Source organism: Episyrphus balteatus, chromosome 3, assembly GCF_945859705.1.
Source record: "Episyrphus balteatus chromosome 3, idEpiBalt1.1, whole genome shotgun sequence".
Lineage (NCBI taxonomy): Eukaryota > Metazoa > Arthropoda > Insecta > Diptera > Syrphidae > Episyrphus > Episyrphus balteatus.
In genome coordinates, this window is record NC_079136.1 from 93,163,376 (window position 1) to 93,183,573 (window position 20,198).

At 30.7% G+C, this 20,198-nt stretch overlaps 2 protein-coding genes across 2 annotated transcripts; both read left to right on the plus strand.

Annotated features, from left to right (window-relative positions):
• The first annotated feature begins 224 nt into the window (after positions 1 to 224).
• On the plus strand, positions 225 to 1,032 carry LOC129913954 (isochorismatase domain-containing protein 1-like). The gene has a single exon (XM_055992961.1). It carries the CDS (start codon positions 303 to 305, stop codon positions 996 to 998), a length of 696 nt encoding a protein of 231 aa, XP_055848936.1. The 5' UTR covers positions 225 to 302; the 3' UTR covers positions 999 to 1,032.
• A 3,888-nt stretch (positions 1,033 to 4,920) lies between these two features.
• On the plus strand, positions 4,921 to 15,820 carry LOC129914409 (uncharacterized). Its single transcript, XM_055993654.1, has 7 exons — positions 4,921 to 5,144; positions 12,811 to 13,008; positions 13,313 to 13,466; positions 13,531 to 13,718; positions 13,781 to 14,312; positions 14,586 to 14,767; positions 14,821 to 15,820. The coding sequence occupies exons 2-7, from the start codon at positions 12,884 to 12,886 to the stop codon at positions 15,038 to 15,040; spliced, it is 1,401 nt and encodes a 466-aa protein (XP_055849629.1). The 5' UTR covers positions 4,921 to 5,144; positions 12,811 to 12,883; the 3' UTR covers positions 15,041 to 15,820.
• Positions 15,821 to 20,198: the final 4,378 nt, after the last annotated feature.

Below are 20,198 nucleotides of genomic sequence, written 5' to 3' on the forward strand. Positions count from 1 at the left end.
TAAAATTATTAAAAAAAAAAAAAAAAACAAATAAAGATGTGATGTTTTTAAGATAAAATTTGAATATTGTTAGTTTTAATATTTGAATATTTTTCCAACCTATTTTGACCCTTCAAAATGTTTACCTATTGAAAATAGAACCTTGAAAAACTATTTTTGAACACTTAGCAAAAAAGATTTGGAAAAATACCTTGAAAATATTAAACTTTAAAAAGAAAACATCTATTCAAAAATTAATTTAAAAAAAAAAGAATTCAAAACGAAAATTTGAAATTCTGATACAGGTCTTTAAAAAAAAACCAATGGCTTACAAGAGATTGGATCCTTTAAGATCTCTTTTTTTGCTATGTGATGTTCAAGAAAAATTTCGTAATGTAATGCCCCTTTTTGGTAACATGGTTCAGAATATCAATAAACTTCTTCAAGTTGGAAGAGCATTGGATGTTCCACTGATTGTCACTGAACAATATCCAAAAGGGCTTGGAAACACTGTAAAAGAAATAAGCTTAAACAATGCATTAGCTGTTATCCCGAAAACAAAATTTACGATGTATGTGCCAGAAATGCATTGTTTCATTGAAGAACTTGTATCAAAAGGTCCAATCGAGGTGATTATATTTGGCCTGGAAACACATGTTTGTGTCTTACAATCGGCAATGGATTTCATGGAAAACGATTATAGTGTTCATGTTGTGGCAGATTGTTGTTGTTCACGTTTGAATCAGGATCGTGATGTGGCTCTGAATCTCTTGCGACAAATGGGATGTTATGTTCAAACAAGTGAGTCAGTGATTTTTAATCTAATTCAAGACAAAACTCATCCAAAATTTGAAGCTGTGAAGAACGCAGTCAATACTTCTTCAGCGGATATGGAACTTTCTCAATGTGTTGAAAGAAATTTAAACTTAGTTGATTTTGAGAAAAAAGAAAATAAAGAGGTGGTTAAAAATAGCTCGATTCCTAAAACTGAATCGAAGATATTGAAGGATGAAAGTTAGGCTAAAACTAATCGGAAATAAACAAGAAAAAAAATTAACCATTACATTATTAAACAAAATATAACAATTTAAATAAAAAAATTTGTTTTGAATTTCATCTATTAGTGCAGTAAAGCCTTATAAGATTGTTTAAGAATTCAATATTTAACCACATTAACAAGTTGTCGAGTGTGTTTACTTGGAAATTTCTATTGGATTTTACATTTTTCGAATTTTCCTTTAAATAAATAGGGTTTAAAATATTTTAAATATATTTTAAATACTACTTTCTCAAGATGTTCAAAGATTTCAGTTTTTATAAGATTAAAGCAACATGTACAAGAATTGGAGCAATTTCACCAACTGAAGAGCAAAATTACCCACAGAATTGCAAAAAATACTCGATTTCGATAAAATTGACGAAAGTCGAAGAAAAATATTAGTGATCCCTAACTAATTATTAAACTTCTAGCTTAAGATTGTGATTTTTTTTTGTTAGAAGCTATTCGTGATGATTCGCTTTATGAGATGCTATGGGAACTAGGAGTTACTACACGGAGAAAAAAGATCACATAAAAATAAGCGGATTACACCTTAATTTAAGCGGATTTCTGCATTTGCTAAGATGACTTACATTAAGGTGACAAGTAAGATGCGCAAGTAAGATGATCTCCCACTAAGTTTAAGCGGGAGATCATCTTATTTTTAAGTGGAAAAAATTTAATAAAAAAATAGAATAAAAACCCGAGTGCATGACCATCGTGCTATCTCACTATTGGAAATAAGTATGATAAACTGCAACTAAAGCTAAAGTGGGACTATAATTTTAAAATTTTTATTTTTTGTCGTTTTTTTTAGATGAACATTCACATTAAAATGAAATGAAGTTCACCTTAAATAAAGAGGTCTGGCCACCTGGCACTTTTTTTTATTTTAATTACGGCCGATTTCTTCACAGAGTCCTAACGCTAAAACCGGTCCTAGTCCTAAAGTTAGTACTCAAATAAGTACCAACTCATTTCTTCACCCAAGCACTAGGTCCTAAAACTGTCAATTTAGGACCGAGTACTAGTTAGGACCTGGTCCTAGCTAGCTCCTCAAAATCAGCTAGTACCTGGTTATTATACCAATCGTTAGTACTCAAATCAGTACCAAGTGATTTCTTCACAAAAGTTCTAAGCCCTAGTACTGTCAAATTGGTACCGAGTATTAGTTAGGACTCAATATTTGTTAGGACCTCAAAATCGGTAGTCTAGCGCTTAGTACTTGAATAAAAACAATGGATTCTATTCTTTTTAAGAGAAATTAATTATTAATTTCTTTCACTTTTTGGTGAAGAAGTACCAAAAAAGTTCGATCTTCCTAAAAGTGACAACCAAGATGGTCTTTACATTTCTCGGCCTGTGAACCATTTACACCCCAATAATACCTCGGACTTGCCTATAAGTCAAGATAAAATATTGCGAGTTGCATTTTAGTAAAAAAAAAACAATATAAGGACTGCGTTCTTTTAAATTATTCTTTTTATTAAAATTAATTTTTTATGTACATAATGCAGGTACAAACTTCTATCCGAAAATGTCGTTAACTTAATATGGGTTTCCTGCATTAACATTAGCAATCCGTTTATACCTCGAGTACTTGTGTGAAACCTTCCTCGTTTTTGGTGACCTGTATTTCAGAATTGCTAACATTACCCAGATCACACAATGCAGCATTCATAAATTAATTCTTGTTAAATTTCTTGATAAATGAATCGAATTTGTTTTGCTTGTTGGCTTCTTGTTACGTTTGACCACATTTGTTTTTAAATGTTTTTGATAGTCCTTTTATTATTTTCTACTTTTTTTCTTTCTTTATTTTGTTAAAATCTCTTAAATATGAAAATAAATTATTTCAAATATCAAAAATAATTATTTTAAACATCAAAATATTGTCAGAATGACAGTTAGACCAGTTTTATACGTATTAATTCTTAGGACTGCGTTGTGAACTTAGATCCGGTCCTATATATGTGAAGAAATGCTCGGGTCCTTACTTTTCCTTAGGACCGAGTACTAGTGCTAGGACCTGGTCTAGCTAGACCGGGTACTAAGCTGACTTAGGACTTATGTGAAGAAATTGGCCGTTAATAAATCCAAAGCTATGGGCCGGAATATATTCATTTTTTAACTCCATATCAAAAAGGATTTCAAGAATAGCATGGTAAATTTTTGTTTGAAAATATTCATAAATGGCACCGTTATAATGGTCGCCACGGAGGAGGGCCTACACACGAAACGCGCGTTCCTTGTCCCATCTGGTACTCGGTTATGATACACCTAAACAAAAAAAAATACAAAACCAAGTTATTTTTAAGTTGTGCGTAGCCGTTTTCTTTTTGGACCTTTAGAAAAATTATGGTGAGTCGTCAAAATTTTTTTTTTATTTTATACCAACATTTTTTTAAGCAAAAACATTAATAAAAACAAAACTAATCCAGCTATCAAAAATATCCTACGCTATATTGTTAATATTATTCAAGAATATTCAGTAAAAATTTGAAAGCAATCGGATGAGTAGATAGTTTCTGAGATCTCGAAAGTACCAGGTCAAAAAATGTAGTTTCGAGATAATTGCCAAAGAAAGTAAGTCAACAGACTGTAGTGAGTCAATCTTCCTTTCGAAAAATGCCCGTAACTTTGCCAATTTTGAATCTTGCGATACGCAATAGGTCTTAATTTATTCATTACAATTAAGGGTGGCCGTGGCCAGACCCCTTAAGGTGGAGTCCACCTATTTAAGCGGGAATGGTTTTGTTTTAAGGTGGACATCATCTTATCTTAGGGTGCCCCTTTTTCTCCGTGTACGTTAGTGCATCAAACAGAACACATTTTCCCTACTTAGTGCCATGCCTAAAAAAAAAAAAACACTTCAAAGGAACAGCCACACCGGAAAGGTAGCTGCATTAATTTTAATTTTAATTTTTTAATTTTAATTTTTTTTTTTTTAAATCTAAATCTAATATCGCAATTTGCATATAAAAATGAAAAAAAAAAATCAAAAGTACATTTTGGATCTTCTGACTTATTTGAAGACCTAGGCTAAAAAAATAAATGAGAATAAAATCAGAGACAGTGCCCTAACTCTAAATATGCAAAAAAATCAAAATCGGAAATTTTGTAGTTAGGGCCTTTACGAGATTATGGGCAGTGTAGGTGTTTTCATACAATTACCCTATACCGCTACCGCATACCTTTCCGATGCGGTCAAGCCTTTATTAAAATTTTAGGTGTGTTTTTTATTACCACGGGGCTTAAAGCCTGGTACTCAGTTCCAGATAAATTTTAGCTGCCATACATATTATCGAAAAATTTTAGCCGAGCTAAAATGGATCCCATACAAATTATCGATAACTTGTATGGGATTTTTATCTCGACTAAAATTTAGCCCGATCTGCGTACTAGGTCAAACTGGACAAAAAAAAAACACAGTCGGGGCTAAACAATTTACATGTTAAATGCAACAAGACCTTAGCCACTCGGGCTTAGTTATTTAGCCCGGAGATTTCTCTGGGATTAACTTTTTGAAGAGTTTTAAATCATTGCTAACAAAATTTTTTGTTCATAAATTGTTTAGAATTTGTTTAAAAGCGTGAAAACTGACATTCGGAATGACAAAATGTATTTTTACTAGTTTTGCTAGCATACATTTTTGTATCTCCACCTCTTTGTAAAAAAATACAAGAAAAACTCGAAAGCGAAAAATATCATAACTCTAAATTTTTGTGTCTGCTGATTTCGGAGCATTCATTACCACCTGAAGCACATTTCAATTATAGATTATACCAATCCTCAACAACCATTTTTGTACTCATGTAGTCAACTAGTTATAAAATCTCTCAAATTCTTTCACTCTCTTTTCTTCCTTCATCTCTTTTTCTTTCAGTTTTCATTCACATTTTCGCAAGTTACAAACCTAAAAATTGGAAAAAACAAATAACATTTCTTTTCGGTGTAAAATTGATATAAACATTGCAAAATAATGTCTAAAGAAACGTTAGAAATAATTCTTTTTTAAGAAAAGTTCATTAATCAGAATATGCAAATGTATTTACATTGAATAATAAATTAACTTTTCGGCTACTTGCAGTATTATTTTTGTAATTTTCGCTAAAAGCTAGATGAAGTAAGTATAGAATTCTAGCCGCCCTATAAATGACAGAAATATCTATTTTTTTTTTATCGTTTCTTGAATCGTGCGGAACCTGAAAATATTTTGATAAAAAATAGAAACACCTTTGAGAAAATTTTATAACTTACCTGCTTGCATTAAGAAATTCCTTTGCTTCGCAGCAAATTGTAAGTGGGATTGGGATAGTAACTTTGTATTTACATGCAAAATTTAAACCATGTGATAAATCAATAGTTTACAGAGACTTTTAATACAAAACAAAAAAGCATACAAAATTAAATAGCTACTTTAGTTTTTTTTTGCAAACTAGTTTAAGAGTTGTCATATTCAAGCCCTTAATTTATTTATTCTTTTCTTAACAAGCATAAAAAGTTCAATTAGAGGTTTAACATAAAATTATACGAAATACCTACCTATGTGCCGGTGAGCCGCAGGGCGGTGGAGGCTTTGATGGGTTGTCCAATTAAGAATAATTATTCTTATTAGAAGAATTATAGGTAGAGATACATTGTGCCCAGATTTATGTATTTGATATTTGAATCGGTGTTGAAAGTTGTTTACCCACGTACAAGTAGGTAGGTATATGCAACAAATGAACTTAATCTTAACTTGAAAAAGAATCTATTGTAGAACAAATATAAGAAAGTATGTATTGGTAATTAATTAACATGATTTGAAGAATTTTAAACATTGCTATTTGGTTTGGCAATTGGAAGATATCAATTATTTCTATTTTCGTGACCTTATTTCTTAATATTTTAAATTCTATGTGGGCTTTAGGTCGGTTTTGAATGTTCTTAAGTCTTCGTCGACAAGTTTCGAACGTGTTTACGTTCTTCTTTGGGACTAGTATTCTATTTATTTAAATTTAAGAGTTTTCTTAGATTATTTGTTTTGATTTTGGATGCTTTCTTTAATTTCAAATATGTATTTCAAATGAATTTAGGAAATATCTTAAGCATTTGCTTTTGACATTAAAACGCTAGTGTCATTGCGAGCGTTTGTTTTTTTTTTTATTTAAGTCTGGTACGCAGATCGAGCGAAATTTAAGCCGAGCTAAAATTCCCATATAAGTTATCAATAATTTGTATGGGATAGTTTTTAGCTTGGCTAAATTTTTTCGATAATTTGTATGAAATATTGAGAAAAAATCTTAAAAAAATCTTTTATTAAAGTCGCCCTTTTACAAAATGGAGTAATAAGTTTTTGACGTTTAATTTGGCAAAGTCAAAAGCAAAACAATTTCCAAGATAAATTTGTTTACAACAACAATTTCAATGGGCAGCTGTCAAAAACTTAAGAAGCCATTCTTAAAAAATTAGTTTTTATAATTAATTAAACACCGTTTTAAATGATCTTTTACACAAAACCAAGTACATAATGCCCATGGTATAAAAAGAGAAGGTATGATCATTAGAAAAAACTCAGTATCGAGAACTGTCAAAACTTATGGCTACTTAAGGTTTTGACAGCCCAGCCCATTGAAATTGTTGTTGTAAACAAATTTGTCTTGGAAGTTGTTGTTGCTTTTGACTTGCCAAATGCCAAACGTCAAAACCTTATTACCCCATTTTGTAAGATGGCGGCTCTAATGATCATACCTTGTCTTTTTATACCATGCATAATGCCATTTGATTTCTTGTCTACACCCACCGAAATAATTATAAAGGCAGTCGATTTTTTTCGTTTTTAAAGAATATAAAGGATATTTAATTTTTACTCCTTGCACGAATTAGACGACAAGTATATACTGGATTGTTTGCCACCCTTTATTTTTATTTAATTCGTTAAACTTAATTTTAAAAATTATTTTTTGAATTTCTGGTGCGAAATAATTATAAAAGCACAACTGATTTTCACATTAAAAGTGTGGTTTAGCGGGATCAAATGTAACCAAAAGTAAGCAAAACAGTTGGAAAATGAATTTAACCCATTATGAACATTTTATAATGTCAAATTCCTTTCAATTTTTTGAATCGCCTCAAAAAAATCGAATTTTTGGTGTTAAAAAGGAACATGAAAACAGACCGAATTCTTTTTGCGATTGTATGTGTGTCATTTGACAACAATTTTTACACGAACGTCAAGCTGAAACCAAAACAATTTCTGCAAAATAAAACCAGAGATTCCTTTGATCAATAATTTTGTTTATTTTCTTCGGTAATATAAATTTATTTTAATCAGAATCAAAGGGAAATTGCAGTTATTACTAAGATCTGAGTGAAGATGAAGTAGAAAATTATTATTTTGGCCGTATGCTGTGGTTTTACAGAGAAAAAAATTTCTGACGACAATTACGAGAAGAAAAGTCACAGTAATTTGACTTTTTCACAAGAACTATGCCAGGAAAAATATATTTTGATCGCACATTGTTTTTTTTTATTTATTTTATATTTTTCCGCAATAAAAATACGATATTCTATTGAAATTTACTCTTTATTTGAAGTTGGTGTTCTCAAATGAACAAACAACATGAAAAAAAACTTTCAGCTTGACGTTTGAGAAATGTCAAATGTTCCAAGTGTGTGTGCAAATCCGTGTAAATCTCTCAAAAAAGAAGGATTAAAAAAAATTCGAATTCTGCTTCGTTTGAGGCGAATTTTTTTTCTAAGGAAAAATATATTTTGATCGCACATTGTTTTTTTTTATTTATTTTATATTTTTCCGCAATAAAAATACGATATTCTATTGAAATTTACTCTTTATTTGAAGTTGGTGTTCTCAAATGAACAAACAACATGAAAAAAAACTTTCAGCTTGACGTTTGAGAAATGTCAAATGTTCCAAGTGTGTGTGCAAATCCGTGTAAATCTCTCAAAAAAGAAGGATTAAAAAAAATTCGAATTCTGCTTCGTTTGAGGCGAATTTTTTTTCTATGGAACATGATTTTCAGAAAAAATTCGCTTCGAGATCGCCGAAAATTCGATTTTTCAATTGAAAGGAATTCGACATAAGTAAATTTTGTCGGTTATTTTTAAATAAGGCGTGAAAACCCCTTGACGCAGGCAGAAATGGGCAAAATCAAGTCTTACCATGAAAATTGATTGTCCAACCGCGAAAAATCTGTAGGAGAAGAAAGGTCCGATTGTGTAATTGATAATTTAATCTACAAAGATGACAAGTATGGTTACCTAAAACGATCAGGAAAGAAGCCTTTGGTCGAAGAGAGAGCCAAAAGTGACAAAAAATGAAGTAATTTTCGTGAGAATTTGATAGCGAGAGAAGTTTTCGAGAAAATAAACTTGGTAGTGGGAGTACGGCAAATGCAGAAAATAATTAAGGTGGAATTAAGTCATTCCTACGAAAGAAAATGTGGAAAACCTCTGTGAAAGGCATAGATTCTGGGATGAAAAATGGAAAAACTTTTAAGTTCACCAATGAGAGAAAGTTTAATTTGGATAGCCTAGATGGTGTACACATCGGTTTTTCCATTTTTCATCCCAGAATCTATGCCTTTCACCGAGGCGAAGGCGGGAAAGTTTATGCCAGTATATACTTGTCGTCTAATTCGTGCAAGGAGTAAAAATTAAGTATTATTATTCTCCAAGTAGTTTTCCTTCCATGTTTCAGGAAATTTACCTGTGCCCAGCGAAGTGTTTATCAATTTCATAAGAACCGGACCGATAATTTCGATTGATTGAGATACCATTTCTCTGTTGAGTCCGAATATATCCTTTTTATTATTTAAATTTTTAATTACCGTGTATAGTGAACTTGCATTACAGAAACTGAACGTAAAACTAGTATTCACATTAATATCTGGCGACACAAAAGAAATATATGGAATTGATGCATTAATTTCTCGAATACTGTTCACAAAGTATGAATTAAATTTATTAGCAATGATGCTGGATCTGGTTGAATTTTCATCCCCGAATTTAACACATTCAATTTTATTCGTTTTTGTATCTTTTAACACCATCTTCTTAAGTACCTTCCACATCTCCACTTGATTACCAGATTTTGCAGTTATCATTGAAGTAATATAATTGCTTTTAACAGTTCTAATTTCACTTTTATAATAATTACGGATGCTTCTATAATTGGACCAATTTTGGGCTGATTTATTAAAAACTGCGATTTTATATGCTTTTATTTTTTCGTTTTTAAGTCTTTGAAGATATGAATTAAACCACTCATTATTATCAGATTTTTTAGTCACTTTTTGTACCGTTAAAGCCTCACAACAGGTTTTTAATTTTTCACAAAAAATATTTGTAAGAGCATTTAAGTCTTCCTCAAAGAATGTGCCTAAGAAGTCATTAGCATTTAGGAAAAAATCAAATTTATGTTTTGTATAACGAATTGTTTTATATTTTTGCTCTCTTACATCAGATTTTCTTTTAATTTTAACTTCTACTCTAATCGTTTCATGATCCGTTATCTTATCATTAGCATTCATATTAATGTTAATTTGTGATTTCAAATCTCTATTTGTTACTATGTAGTCTATTAACGTCTCAGAAACATCAGTTATTCTAGTCGGTTGATTAACAATCTGAGAAAGCCCCTGATCAGTTAAGATCTCCAACATCCTTTCTGCATTGCGCTCTTTTGTTAAAAGATCCACATTAAAGTCTCCAGCTAATAAAATGTTATTTTCGTTTTCCATAAAATGATAGCACCACTCCGAAAAAAATGTTAGAAAATCTGATACCGAGGAGCTAGGAGATCTATAAAACACTACCAATGTCCATTTTTCTTCATTCATCCATAAATACACTTTTACAAACCATATAGAATTTGAAAAATTTGAAGTGTTAATCACTTGATACCGTATTCCTTTTTTTATATAAAGTAAAACACCTCCAGTATGCCTAGAATGTGAATTACATATTACATGCTTGTAGCCAACTACACCAATTTCAGACTCCTCTATTTCTGCCGTTAAACAAGTTTCTGTTAGCATAACAAAATCCGGATGATTACTTTGTATTAAAATTTCCAATTCATCCTTGTTAGCTAGTAAACTTTGTATATTTAAGTAATAAAATATTAAAATTTCAGAAGTTGGCTTTGTTTGCTACAAGTATTTACTTTTTTCCACTTTAAGTTTTCGTTTATACACTTCGCAATCATTGTCAAATGCATTATGGTTTGTGCTTAAGTTAAGTTTAAGTTCACCATTCATTCTTACACAATTAACACAGCTCAAACATTCAGACTTACATTCAGATCCATTATGATTTCCACCACATTTCGCACAAGATCTATTTTCTGCTTTACAATCTTTACTATTGTGGTTAAATCCCAAACATTTAAAGCATCTCTTTACATACACAGATTCTTGCACAAAACATTTGTCCCATCCAACACTAAGCTTACCAACATTCATCACTTCATTAAAGCTCTTATTATCCAGTTCAATCACGGCACTAAAATAATTTCTATTCGCATTTTTCCACATTGCTTTATACACCAAATTCACGTCTTTTAAAATTTCGTTCTGATTTTTTAAACAATTAATAAGTTCATCCTCATTCATTTTTTCAGATAAATTACAAATTTTAATTCTAGGGTTATTTCTTTTCAACACATCCACCTCATAGTTATTTCCCAAACTTTCTTCCACTTTATCCTTCATTTTTTCCATTGATTCAACGTTTTCACATGACACAACGATCGCTCCTTTATCCACCTTTTTAATTCCAGATACCTGTATAGATGCATCTCCCGGATTAACACTCAATTTCACATCTGTTTTTGTTTTATCCGAACTCTGGGGTTCCTTGGGCTTAATTAAAATAGCACCTTTCCTCACTTCACTTGCATATGATTTTTTTTCTGATTTTAAGCTTTCATCAATTGTTTTTTTTATTTCATGTATGATTTTATTTTCACTTGACACTTTATTTTCACTGTTAATCACTTTATCAAATTTCATCCCAAGTTCCTCAAAGTTTTCTTTTATTTTCTTTATATTTTCCTCTATGTTCCGAAGAGATATTAGTTTTTCGCGGCACAATTTACATAAAATCACTAAATATGGATTCTCAATTGTTTTGGAAATGTCATATTCGGCTAGGTTGATACATTTGGGATGAAACACACTTCCACATCCCCCTTTGCAAGCAACCAGCAATGTGTCCTGTTTATTATTATTGCGGTTCGCCTTCCGGCACTCCCCGCAAACACCAATAGCACTCATTTTTTGCACATTCACTTAGATAGGTATAGATTTATTGTCTATGTATTCACTTTGTTTCAGTTTATTGTCTTATATATTTAATTGTCCTTTGTTTTTTTTTTTTTTTTTTTTTTTTCTTTCTTTGTTTCTTTCTTTTCTTTTGTTTATATTCACTCAAACTAAATTGATTCTCTTGCACTCAATTTAACCGTTTAATTTTGTGTTAATAATTTCGAAATTTATTTTATTAATATTTCTTTAAATAATTTAAATTTCTTTTTCACTATAGGCTTATCTAATAGAGAATTTAAAACTCTTTAAATTAAGCCAAAAAGTAAAATTTTTAACACGATACTTATCCGTTTAAATTAAAATAATTATCAGCAGCAATCAATACACGTCCGTTCACTTTGAAATTCACTCAAATATAAGAGAATTTTTAGAAAAAAAAAATTTGAATTTTCGTTAGAGTCGTTTAATAAAAAAACATTTTAGATACAGAAATTTTCAAACATTAAAAAAAAGTTGGTATGCCATTTTTAAAGACAAAGTTTCTATAAAATTCATCAACCCGTTTTCAAAAAATTGATTTTCCAAAAAAAAAAAATGAAATATTTTTTAAAAATCTAAAAATGTTTTTTATTGGAAAGTTTTCTATAACGATTATTTTAACGTTTCTGTATAATAATTTTGGTTGAAATCTGTTTTGTCGTTTACGAGAAATTCATAATTCAAAAAACCGTTCTATGGCAGGTACCGTTAATAACGTTACAAAAAATATTTTTTTTATTTAAAATTTCCGTTATATAACAAGTACCGTTAGTTTTGGTCCTAAAAAAATTTCAATTTGTACTCTAGGGAATCACCCAAAACTGTTAACTACCAAGTTTGAAGTAAATCGCTTCAGTAGTTTAGACCGTAGCTAGAGGTACACGCAGACAGACAGATAGGTAGAATTGCCGGTCCAACTTTGTTGGCATTCTCCATTATCGTAATGTTATGTAATTTCTCGTAATGTCTTGTTATCTCGAGTTCGATTTTTTTTACGAATCTTAAACTTGCCCTATAGTAATTATATAATTATATATAAAGATCTAATGCTTTCAGTTTAAGAGCCAACAGCAAATTCAGTTAATATATTTGAGTTTGCAGTTTTATTTATGGAGAGCAATAAATCCAGTTTAAATTACATTTTTAATATATGTAGGTACGAAATATGTCTCTGATATTATTCTAAGCCTGAAAACAACAACCTTTACAATTCCACTAATAAAACTCAAACTATAGGCTATTTAACAGAACCATTTGAATTCATTAGAAATTTCATTTTTTAGTTGTGACACTAAAATCTTGTGTATAAGAGAAATATTTATATAACTAAGGGCCAAATTTTCAATAGTCAGATAAACTTCAGTTAGAGCTTATTCCTAGGAATATCAATTTTTTTTATATTGACTTTATTCGTTTGATAGTCTAACTGATGATTGAAAAATCGGTGCTAAAAGTGTTAATTGTTTGTTTTTGTCATTTTAGCACGGAACTGCCTATCAAATAGAATAAATGCATATCAACGTTTTTCGGCAACTTTAACTCAAACAACGTCAATATGCGCAATGTACGAAAATTATTGCGCAAGCTCATCTGGGCAACTCTGTTACTCTTTTTCGCAATATCTGCTTTAGGATTTTTTCTAAATGGACCACGAGAATATGGAGACAACAAATTCAAACTGTAAGTTGATTCATTTCATTGCATGAAAGATTTCATACATTGAATATTGCTCTTTAAGACGACTTAATGTACATACCTACTCTTTTTAAAAGATCAGACCTTATTAAAATGGTCGATCAAAACGATTGGCAATTTTTTATCGTTAACCGTCGATCTAGTTCATATTCATAATTTAATCGGATAAAACATGAAATATTTTGACTGAAAAATGATTCGTCGCCTCTATTTTCGATCACCAATTGCAATAAGCAGATACTAAAACTAAACCTTTTCTTCTTCTTTATTTTCTGTTTGTTTTTAACAGGCAAAAAATGGAGGAGTCAATTAAATCACCAATGAATCAAGGTGAATGCAAAATTCCCGATCTACCAATAGATAATCCAGAGATAATGGCATTCTATAAGGAAACCCAAAAAATCGATTGTGGAAATAATCTAGATGATTGGGTTACATGTGAGGTAGATTGCTATCAAAAGAATCATTATTTCGTTTTTTTTTTATACTTTTATTTCTATTTTCAAGAAATCGATTTGTTTTGTCAAACCTGAGATAACTGCGACCAAGGGTGAAGTGATTTGCTCATTCACCGATATAATTCGAAAGACTGATTACAAAGCCAAGTATGGCAAGATAACAAAAACTAAAGAACCTTATGTTTTGCAACAATCCGATTTTGTGAAAGTTGCTTGTAGCGCTCAAAATGGCGATAGGTATATACACTTTTTTTGAATTTACTTTCGTCATTATATTCATAAAAGATGAGATTTCTTAGATGGTATGGAATGGCAGCTGGAATCCGTGATACTGTTCATAGATCAGTAGAACAAACAGAATTCCCACTCTACAACGTACTTATGCTTGGTTTCGATTCGTTAAGTCGAAACGCATTCATGCGAAAATTACCAAAGACTTATGAATTTCTAGTCAAAGAAGCTCAAGCAATGGTATTGCAGGGATACAATATCGTTGGAGATGGAACACCACAAGCTTTGATTCCAATTTTAACTGGACGAATGGAATTGGAATTGCCGGAAACGAGAAAACGCAAAAGAAACTCTGTATCAGTGAATGCGTATCCAATGGTGTGGAAGGAATTTGAACGTAATGGATATATGACATCCTTTAATGAAGATCTCCCAAAATACGGTACATTTACATATCGTATGAATGGTTTCGATGAACAACCAACTGATCATTATCTGAGAACATTCTATCTCGAAGTAGAGAATATAATGCCTTCGAATAAGAAATTTTGTATTGGCTATCAACCAGGACATCTTCTAATGCTCGATTATACGAGAAATGTAAGTTGAAATTGTTCTATTCAAAGCTCTTACAGGCCCTGAAATAAATTGCTCGGAAATTTATAATTTGTATTGTGTTTGGTTTTTATAATTTTGGGTTAATTGCTTGAAACTGACACCTACTTTCTCTATTTTAATGACTAAATCAAGAAAATTGTGTTTTCTGGGATTGCAATTTTCCTTAATGACTAAATCAGGAAAATTTTGTTTTCTAGGATTGCAATTTTCCTTACCAAAGTCAAAGAATAACATTTGTATTTTTCTTTGTTGCAGTTCATGGCCAAATATTCTGATAATCCGCGATTTGTCTTCAGCTTCCACGGGGAGCTCTCACATGACTCTATCAATATAATTGGCAGTGCTGATGATGACCTTGTAGAATGGCTAACTAACCTCAAGGCAAAAAGGCTATTAGATGATACAATACTTATTGTAATGTCTGATCATGGAAATAGGTAAATTAGAATTTCATACCCTAAACCTATTTTGTATTATTAATTTCTTATAGATTTTCTGATGTTCGTAACACTCTGCAAGGTAAACAAGAAGAACGTTTACCATTTTTCAGCTTTGCTTTCCCCGAATCATTTAAAAATCGACATCCACAGGAATATCGTAATTTTGAAGAGAATGTCAATCGGTTGACTACACCCTTTGACATCCATGAAACTCTCATCGATATTTTAAGTAAGAATTTAAAACGAAACCCATTCAAAACTGAATTCTAATTTTCATTTCTTTTAGATATTCAATCAATTGATGATCGTACAGCTACAGATTCTCCAAAAAATATCCCCAGAGGAATATCTCTATTCAAACCTATTCCACAAAATCGTTCATGTGCAAGTGCTTTCATCGAACCGCATTGGTGTGCATGCCTAGATTGGCGACAAATTAACGATACATCAACGCCTCTCATAAGAAAAATCGCTCAAAGTATGATCACAACAATCAATGATGCTTCCAATAGTTTCCGTGAAATTTGCGAACCATTTGAATTGAAATTAATTAATTGGGCATTGAAACTAACTCCGCACAAAGAACTTCTGAAATTTAGAAAAAATAAAGATATCGATGGATTCTTACCGGATCTCTCGTCCGATATGGATGTCCATGAGGAATTCTATCAAATACAGGTCACACTTAGTCCTGGCGATGCACTCTTCGAAGCCAGTGTCAGCTATAATCTCAAAGACTTTCAAGCCTCAACAAAACTGTCACAGGTGTCACGGGTAAATAAGTATGGCAGTCAGGCAAACTGTATATACGACACAAATCCAGAACTGAGAAAGTATTGTTATTGCAAATAAATAAATAAAAATTGCAATTTACTTAATTCAGTATTGATATTAATGCAATCTCTTATTTAAAAAAAAAAAAAAACAAAAATCGGTCATGCAACGTTTTTTATATACATATTTGTTTTTATTATAAAAAAATAAACATGGCTTTTGTACAAAAACATATTTATGGTTTAAAGATGAATAAAATAGTGTTATTTTAAGTTTGATCTATGTTTGATTGACTATCGTATTGTGGTAGTTTTGAATTTCTTTTGCAGGAGCTTTCTATTTATACACATTTATATACCTTCACAGGCGTGAAAACTGTTTTTGAAGCAAGGAATTGCGACCATTGAGTTTTTCTCAGAGGTAAAAGCATTGACTACCAGCAATTGGAAAAATGTGTTTTTTTTCGAATGAAACGAAAATCATCTGATGAAAAAGGCTTTTGACGTGATAACGTCTTAAAAATCGATGAGCCATAGCAGCATCCAAGAAAAAATGACGCCATTTTCCCCCGTTCCGCATGAAATTTGTAGCGGTGTGGCATAAATTTCAATTAAAAAAAAAATAAGTATTAGGGACACAAAAATTTTCTATAGCTTATTTGTAAAGTAATAACCTAAGGGTGAATATTAATAACGGATTTTCAAATATACAATCATTAAATAGGGGTAAAACGAAATTGCAAATATTGCTGTTTTAGAAAGTTGAATTTTTTGTTTGTTTTTTTTTTATTTAATAAAATTACAAATTTATTTTTTTCGGATTTTCGAGAAAAAATCAAGGTTAACCCCTTGCCTGAAAAAAATACATTTTCAAAAATTTCCTCCAAATCCATCGAGTGAGACGTCAGAAGAAAGGTCTCTTTAAGCTCTATTCATAGCAGAAAACTAAAAGTTTCTTCGAGGTCTGGTTGCTGAATTATTTGCAATCGCATTATTATTTTTCCTTACATTTGAAAGCAGATATTTTCGGATCAATGTCTCGAAACAAGCTTTGGTTTACAGATACGAGTTCACAATGAACAGTTCTATCTATTTATTTAATAAAATTACAAATTTATTTTTTTCGGATTTTCGAGAAAAAATCAAGGTTAACCCCTTGCCTAAAAAATATACATTTTCAAAAATTTCCTCCAATTCCATCGAGTGAGACATCAAAAAAAAGGTCTCTTTGAGCTCTATTCATAGCTGAAAACTAAAAGTTTCTTGGAGGTCTGGTTGCTGAATTATTTGCAATCGCATTATTATTTTTTTTTTCTTACATTCGGAAGCAGATATTTTCGGGCAAAGTCTTGAAACATGCTTTGGTTTACAGATACGAATTCACAATGAACAGTTCTATCTATTTATGTAATAAAATTACAAATTTATTTTTTTCCGATTTTCGAGAAAAAATCAAGGTTAACCCCTTGCCTAAAAAATATACATTTTCAAAAATTTCCTCTAAATCCATCAAAAGAGAAGTCTTTTTGAGCTCTATTCAAAGCTGAAAACAAAAAGTTTTTTCGAAGTCTGGTTGCTGATTTATTTGCAATCGCAATATGTAGTCTTTTCTTGTAAATTATGACTGGATTCAAAAAGTTATTCCGTTTTTTTCTACAAAAAATAGAAATATAAAAATTAGAGCTCTTGATACCCGGATACCCGAGTACTCGCCCGAGTACCCGGGTACCCGAGTTTTCGGGTATTACTCGAGTACCCGGGTACCCGGGTATTCGGGTACCCGGGTATTCGGGTACCCGGGTAGTTCGGGTACCCGGGTACCCGGTTGTTTAGTTACCCGAATACCCGGGTACTCGGGTATCAAAAGAAAAAAAAGGATTTGTTAGGAAAATTGTTAATACTGAGCATTTTAAACGGTAAATAACACACCATAGGTATAAGATTGAAGGCAAAAATTAAACTCAAAACAGTTCTCCAGTCAAAGCGAAGAATCGTCGTCAAAAAGAGTTTTAAATTGGTTTACTAGCAAAAATCAAAAGACGCAACATCCGCATCGTCTTCATTCCTCTGGGTGGCCGAACTATGCCCACCGGAGAAGGGTCCTTGCCGTGTGCAAAGATACCTTTCATTTTGTTTATTTTGATTTTTATAGATTTCCATAAAAATTTTCCAAAATATTAAATAAAAAAAAAAAGCGGAGAAAATGAGGTTTGAAAAAAGCTCTCATAGAAAAAAATAATCAAAAATTTGTTTGACATGGTTGTATTGAAATGTTAATATTTCGAGATATACGCAATGTATTTTCCAGATCAAAGTCTTAAATGGATCCTGATAAGATTGTTGAACAAATATATATATAAAATTACCACAGTTTTTTTCGAAAACTTAGAAATAAAAATAAAAAAGTTTCCACTTTTGATTTTTTCAAAATCGAAAAAAAATCAATGTGGCTACCTTCAAACGCTTATACCACAAGAACGACGCAACTAATGTTAATGGTTATGGGCTTAAAATGTAGCTAAGAATATTCCAATGATTTTTGGTTTTTTGTAAAAAAAAAAATTTTTGAATCCAACATGGATGCCATGGCCATACAAATGGTTTTTGTTTTCTTGTGAAAATTTTTTTTTGTATCTAACATGGATGTAATGGCCTTCCCACTTCGAAGTTAAATACAAAAAAAAAACAACAGCAACTTTTTTTACAGACAGCTGCCAAAGTGTATGTACAGTGGTGCCAAATGTTTGCATGGATTTCAAAAATCCCGATGTCGTTTTTTTGCACAAAATCTATATAGATAAACAAAAAAACACACCTAATGTTAGTGTTTATTGTCTTAAATTGTAGCTTAGAATATACCAATCATTTTTGGTTTTTGGTAAAAAAAAAAAAAATTTTCCACCCATCATAGATCCCATGGCCCTAATACTCTTAAATCAAACTCTTCCAAATAAAACAAACAAATGGCTTTATTGTACCCGAGTACCCGGGTACTCGGGTATTATAATAAATGAAACTACCGGGTACCCGGGTACCCGAACTACCCGGGTACCCGAATACCCGGGTACTCGAGTAATACCCGAAAACTCGGGTGAGGACGGGTATTACCCGGTCGAAATCAAGAGCTCTAATAAAAATGTAAGGGTTAATCTTAATCTTATAATTTTTTTTAACAAGAAAGTTGACAAAAATTAATTTTTAAATCATTTTTTTTTTTTGGAACAAAAGCACACAAGTTGTTTTCTTATGACTTGTTTCACATAAAATTATCGTCCGAATTACGGCTATTAGTCTGTCAGAATTGAATATTGCAGTATACAATTCAAAAACCATTTCCAAAACACCAATCATATGTATGCAAAACACACCCTAAGATTGTTGTGGGACATTTAATGTCTTAATCAGCTTTGCTTTCGGAATTTGTATTCCCTTCTCGCTCATTCATCATCATTATTAATAGGGCTGAATAGAGACCATTGAAGCTTACCTCAGCTTAACATTTTGTCATCATTCAGCAATAGCAATCTAACTTCTCTGCATCCAGATCCAGACTTTTCTATTTTCTCCTATACTACTAGTTTATTGCTCAATTAGAGTGGTTTCGCTCCATTATTGAATATCGGCTGAAATTATTTTCAGAGTTCTATCTTTGGATTAAAATTGTTTACGATTAAGGCAGGTAAAAGTTACGCATCAATTACAACAACAATAAGAAAAATCATATAAGACGAATTCAATGAAAAAAATTGCCATTTAAGTAAAACATACAAATAAATACACAAACAATGTTAATGTTTAAATTAAACAATTTATTTGATAATTAAAGTATACACTGACATTCCTATTGCATTTAAATTTTGTGTTTATATATTTTTACCGCATCATTTTGAAGCAGAAAATGCGATATGTAAATAATTAAGAGTTATTTAAATTTACATATATATAATATAAAAAAAAAAATCAAAATACAAGAAAATATTACAAAAATACAATCTATATAAAATGTATGTTTTATAGTTGTTTTTTTTTATTTTTTTCTTATTTGTTTCTTTTAGTTAATTTTTTGTTTAATATATTTTGTAAATAAGAGCACAACATACTTTTCAGCATGTTTTCATTATTTTTAATGACGAAAAAGATAGAAAACCCTTAACACTAATTTTAAATGAAAATACGAAACAAAATAAAATTAAAAAAAAAAGAAAATAATTCTCTACAATAATTAAAGTACTAAAATCATAAAATTGTTTTAAAACAATTAAAATTATAAATGAAAACAAACGATTGTATTGCAAGGGAATATAAAATACAGGCATTTTCCAATCAGACAAATTTATCAACGTTTCCTTTTTTCTTTGCTTTCGGTTGTTTTTTTTCTTATCTTTTCATTTTTCTACAAAACAATATTTTAAAATTTTAACTGGTTGTTTTTCATGTGAAGTTTTTGTTTGATATACATATTTTAATTTTCACTGCAAACTATTTCGTTTTAGTTGGGCTTTGAGTTTGTGTTTGTTGATTTTAGTTTTTTTTTATATTGTTGTTTTTTCTTTTATGAAAGTTATGTTGAAGCAAATTTATATATTTTAACTGGTTTATTACTTTTATTCTTGTGTTTTAAAGAGATAGTTTATTTTTAATGAATCGCCTCATAC

Coding starts and splice junctions, on each gene's coding strand:
- LOC129913954 (XM_055992961.1), top strand. CDS start 303: ATGGCTTACAAGAGATTGGATCCTTTAAGATCTCTTTTTTTGCTATGT.
- LOC129914409 (XM_055993654.1), top strand. CDS start 12,884: ATGCGCAATGTACGAAAATTATTGCGCAAGCTCATCTGGGCAACTCTG. Junction 13,467..13,530: donor ATGATTGGGTTACATGTGAG/GTAGATTGCTAT, acceptor TCTATTTTCAAG/AAATCGATTTGTTTTGTCAA. Junction 13,719..13,780: donor AGCGCTCAAAATGGCGATAG/GTATATACACTT, acceptor GAGATTTCTTAG/ATGGTATGGAATGGCAGCTG.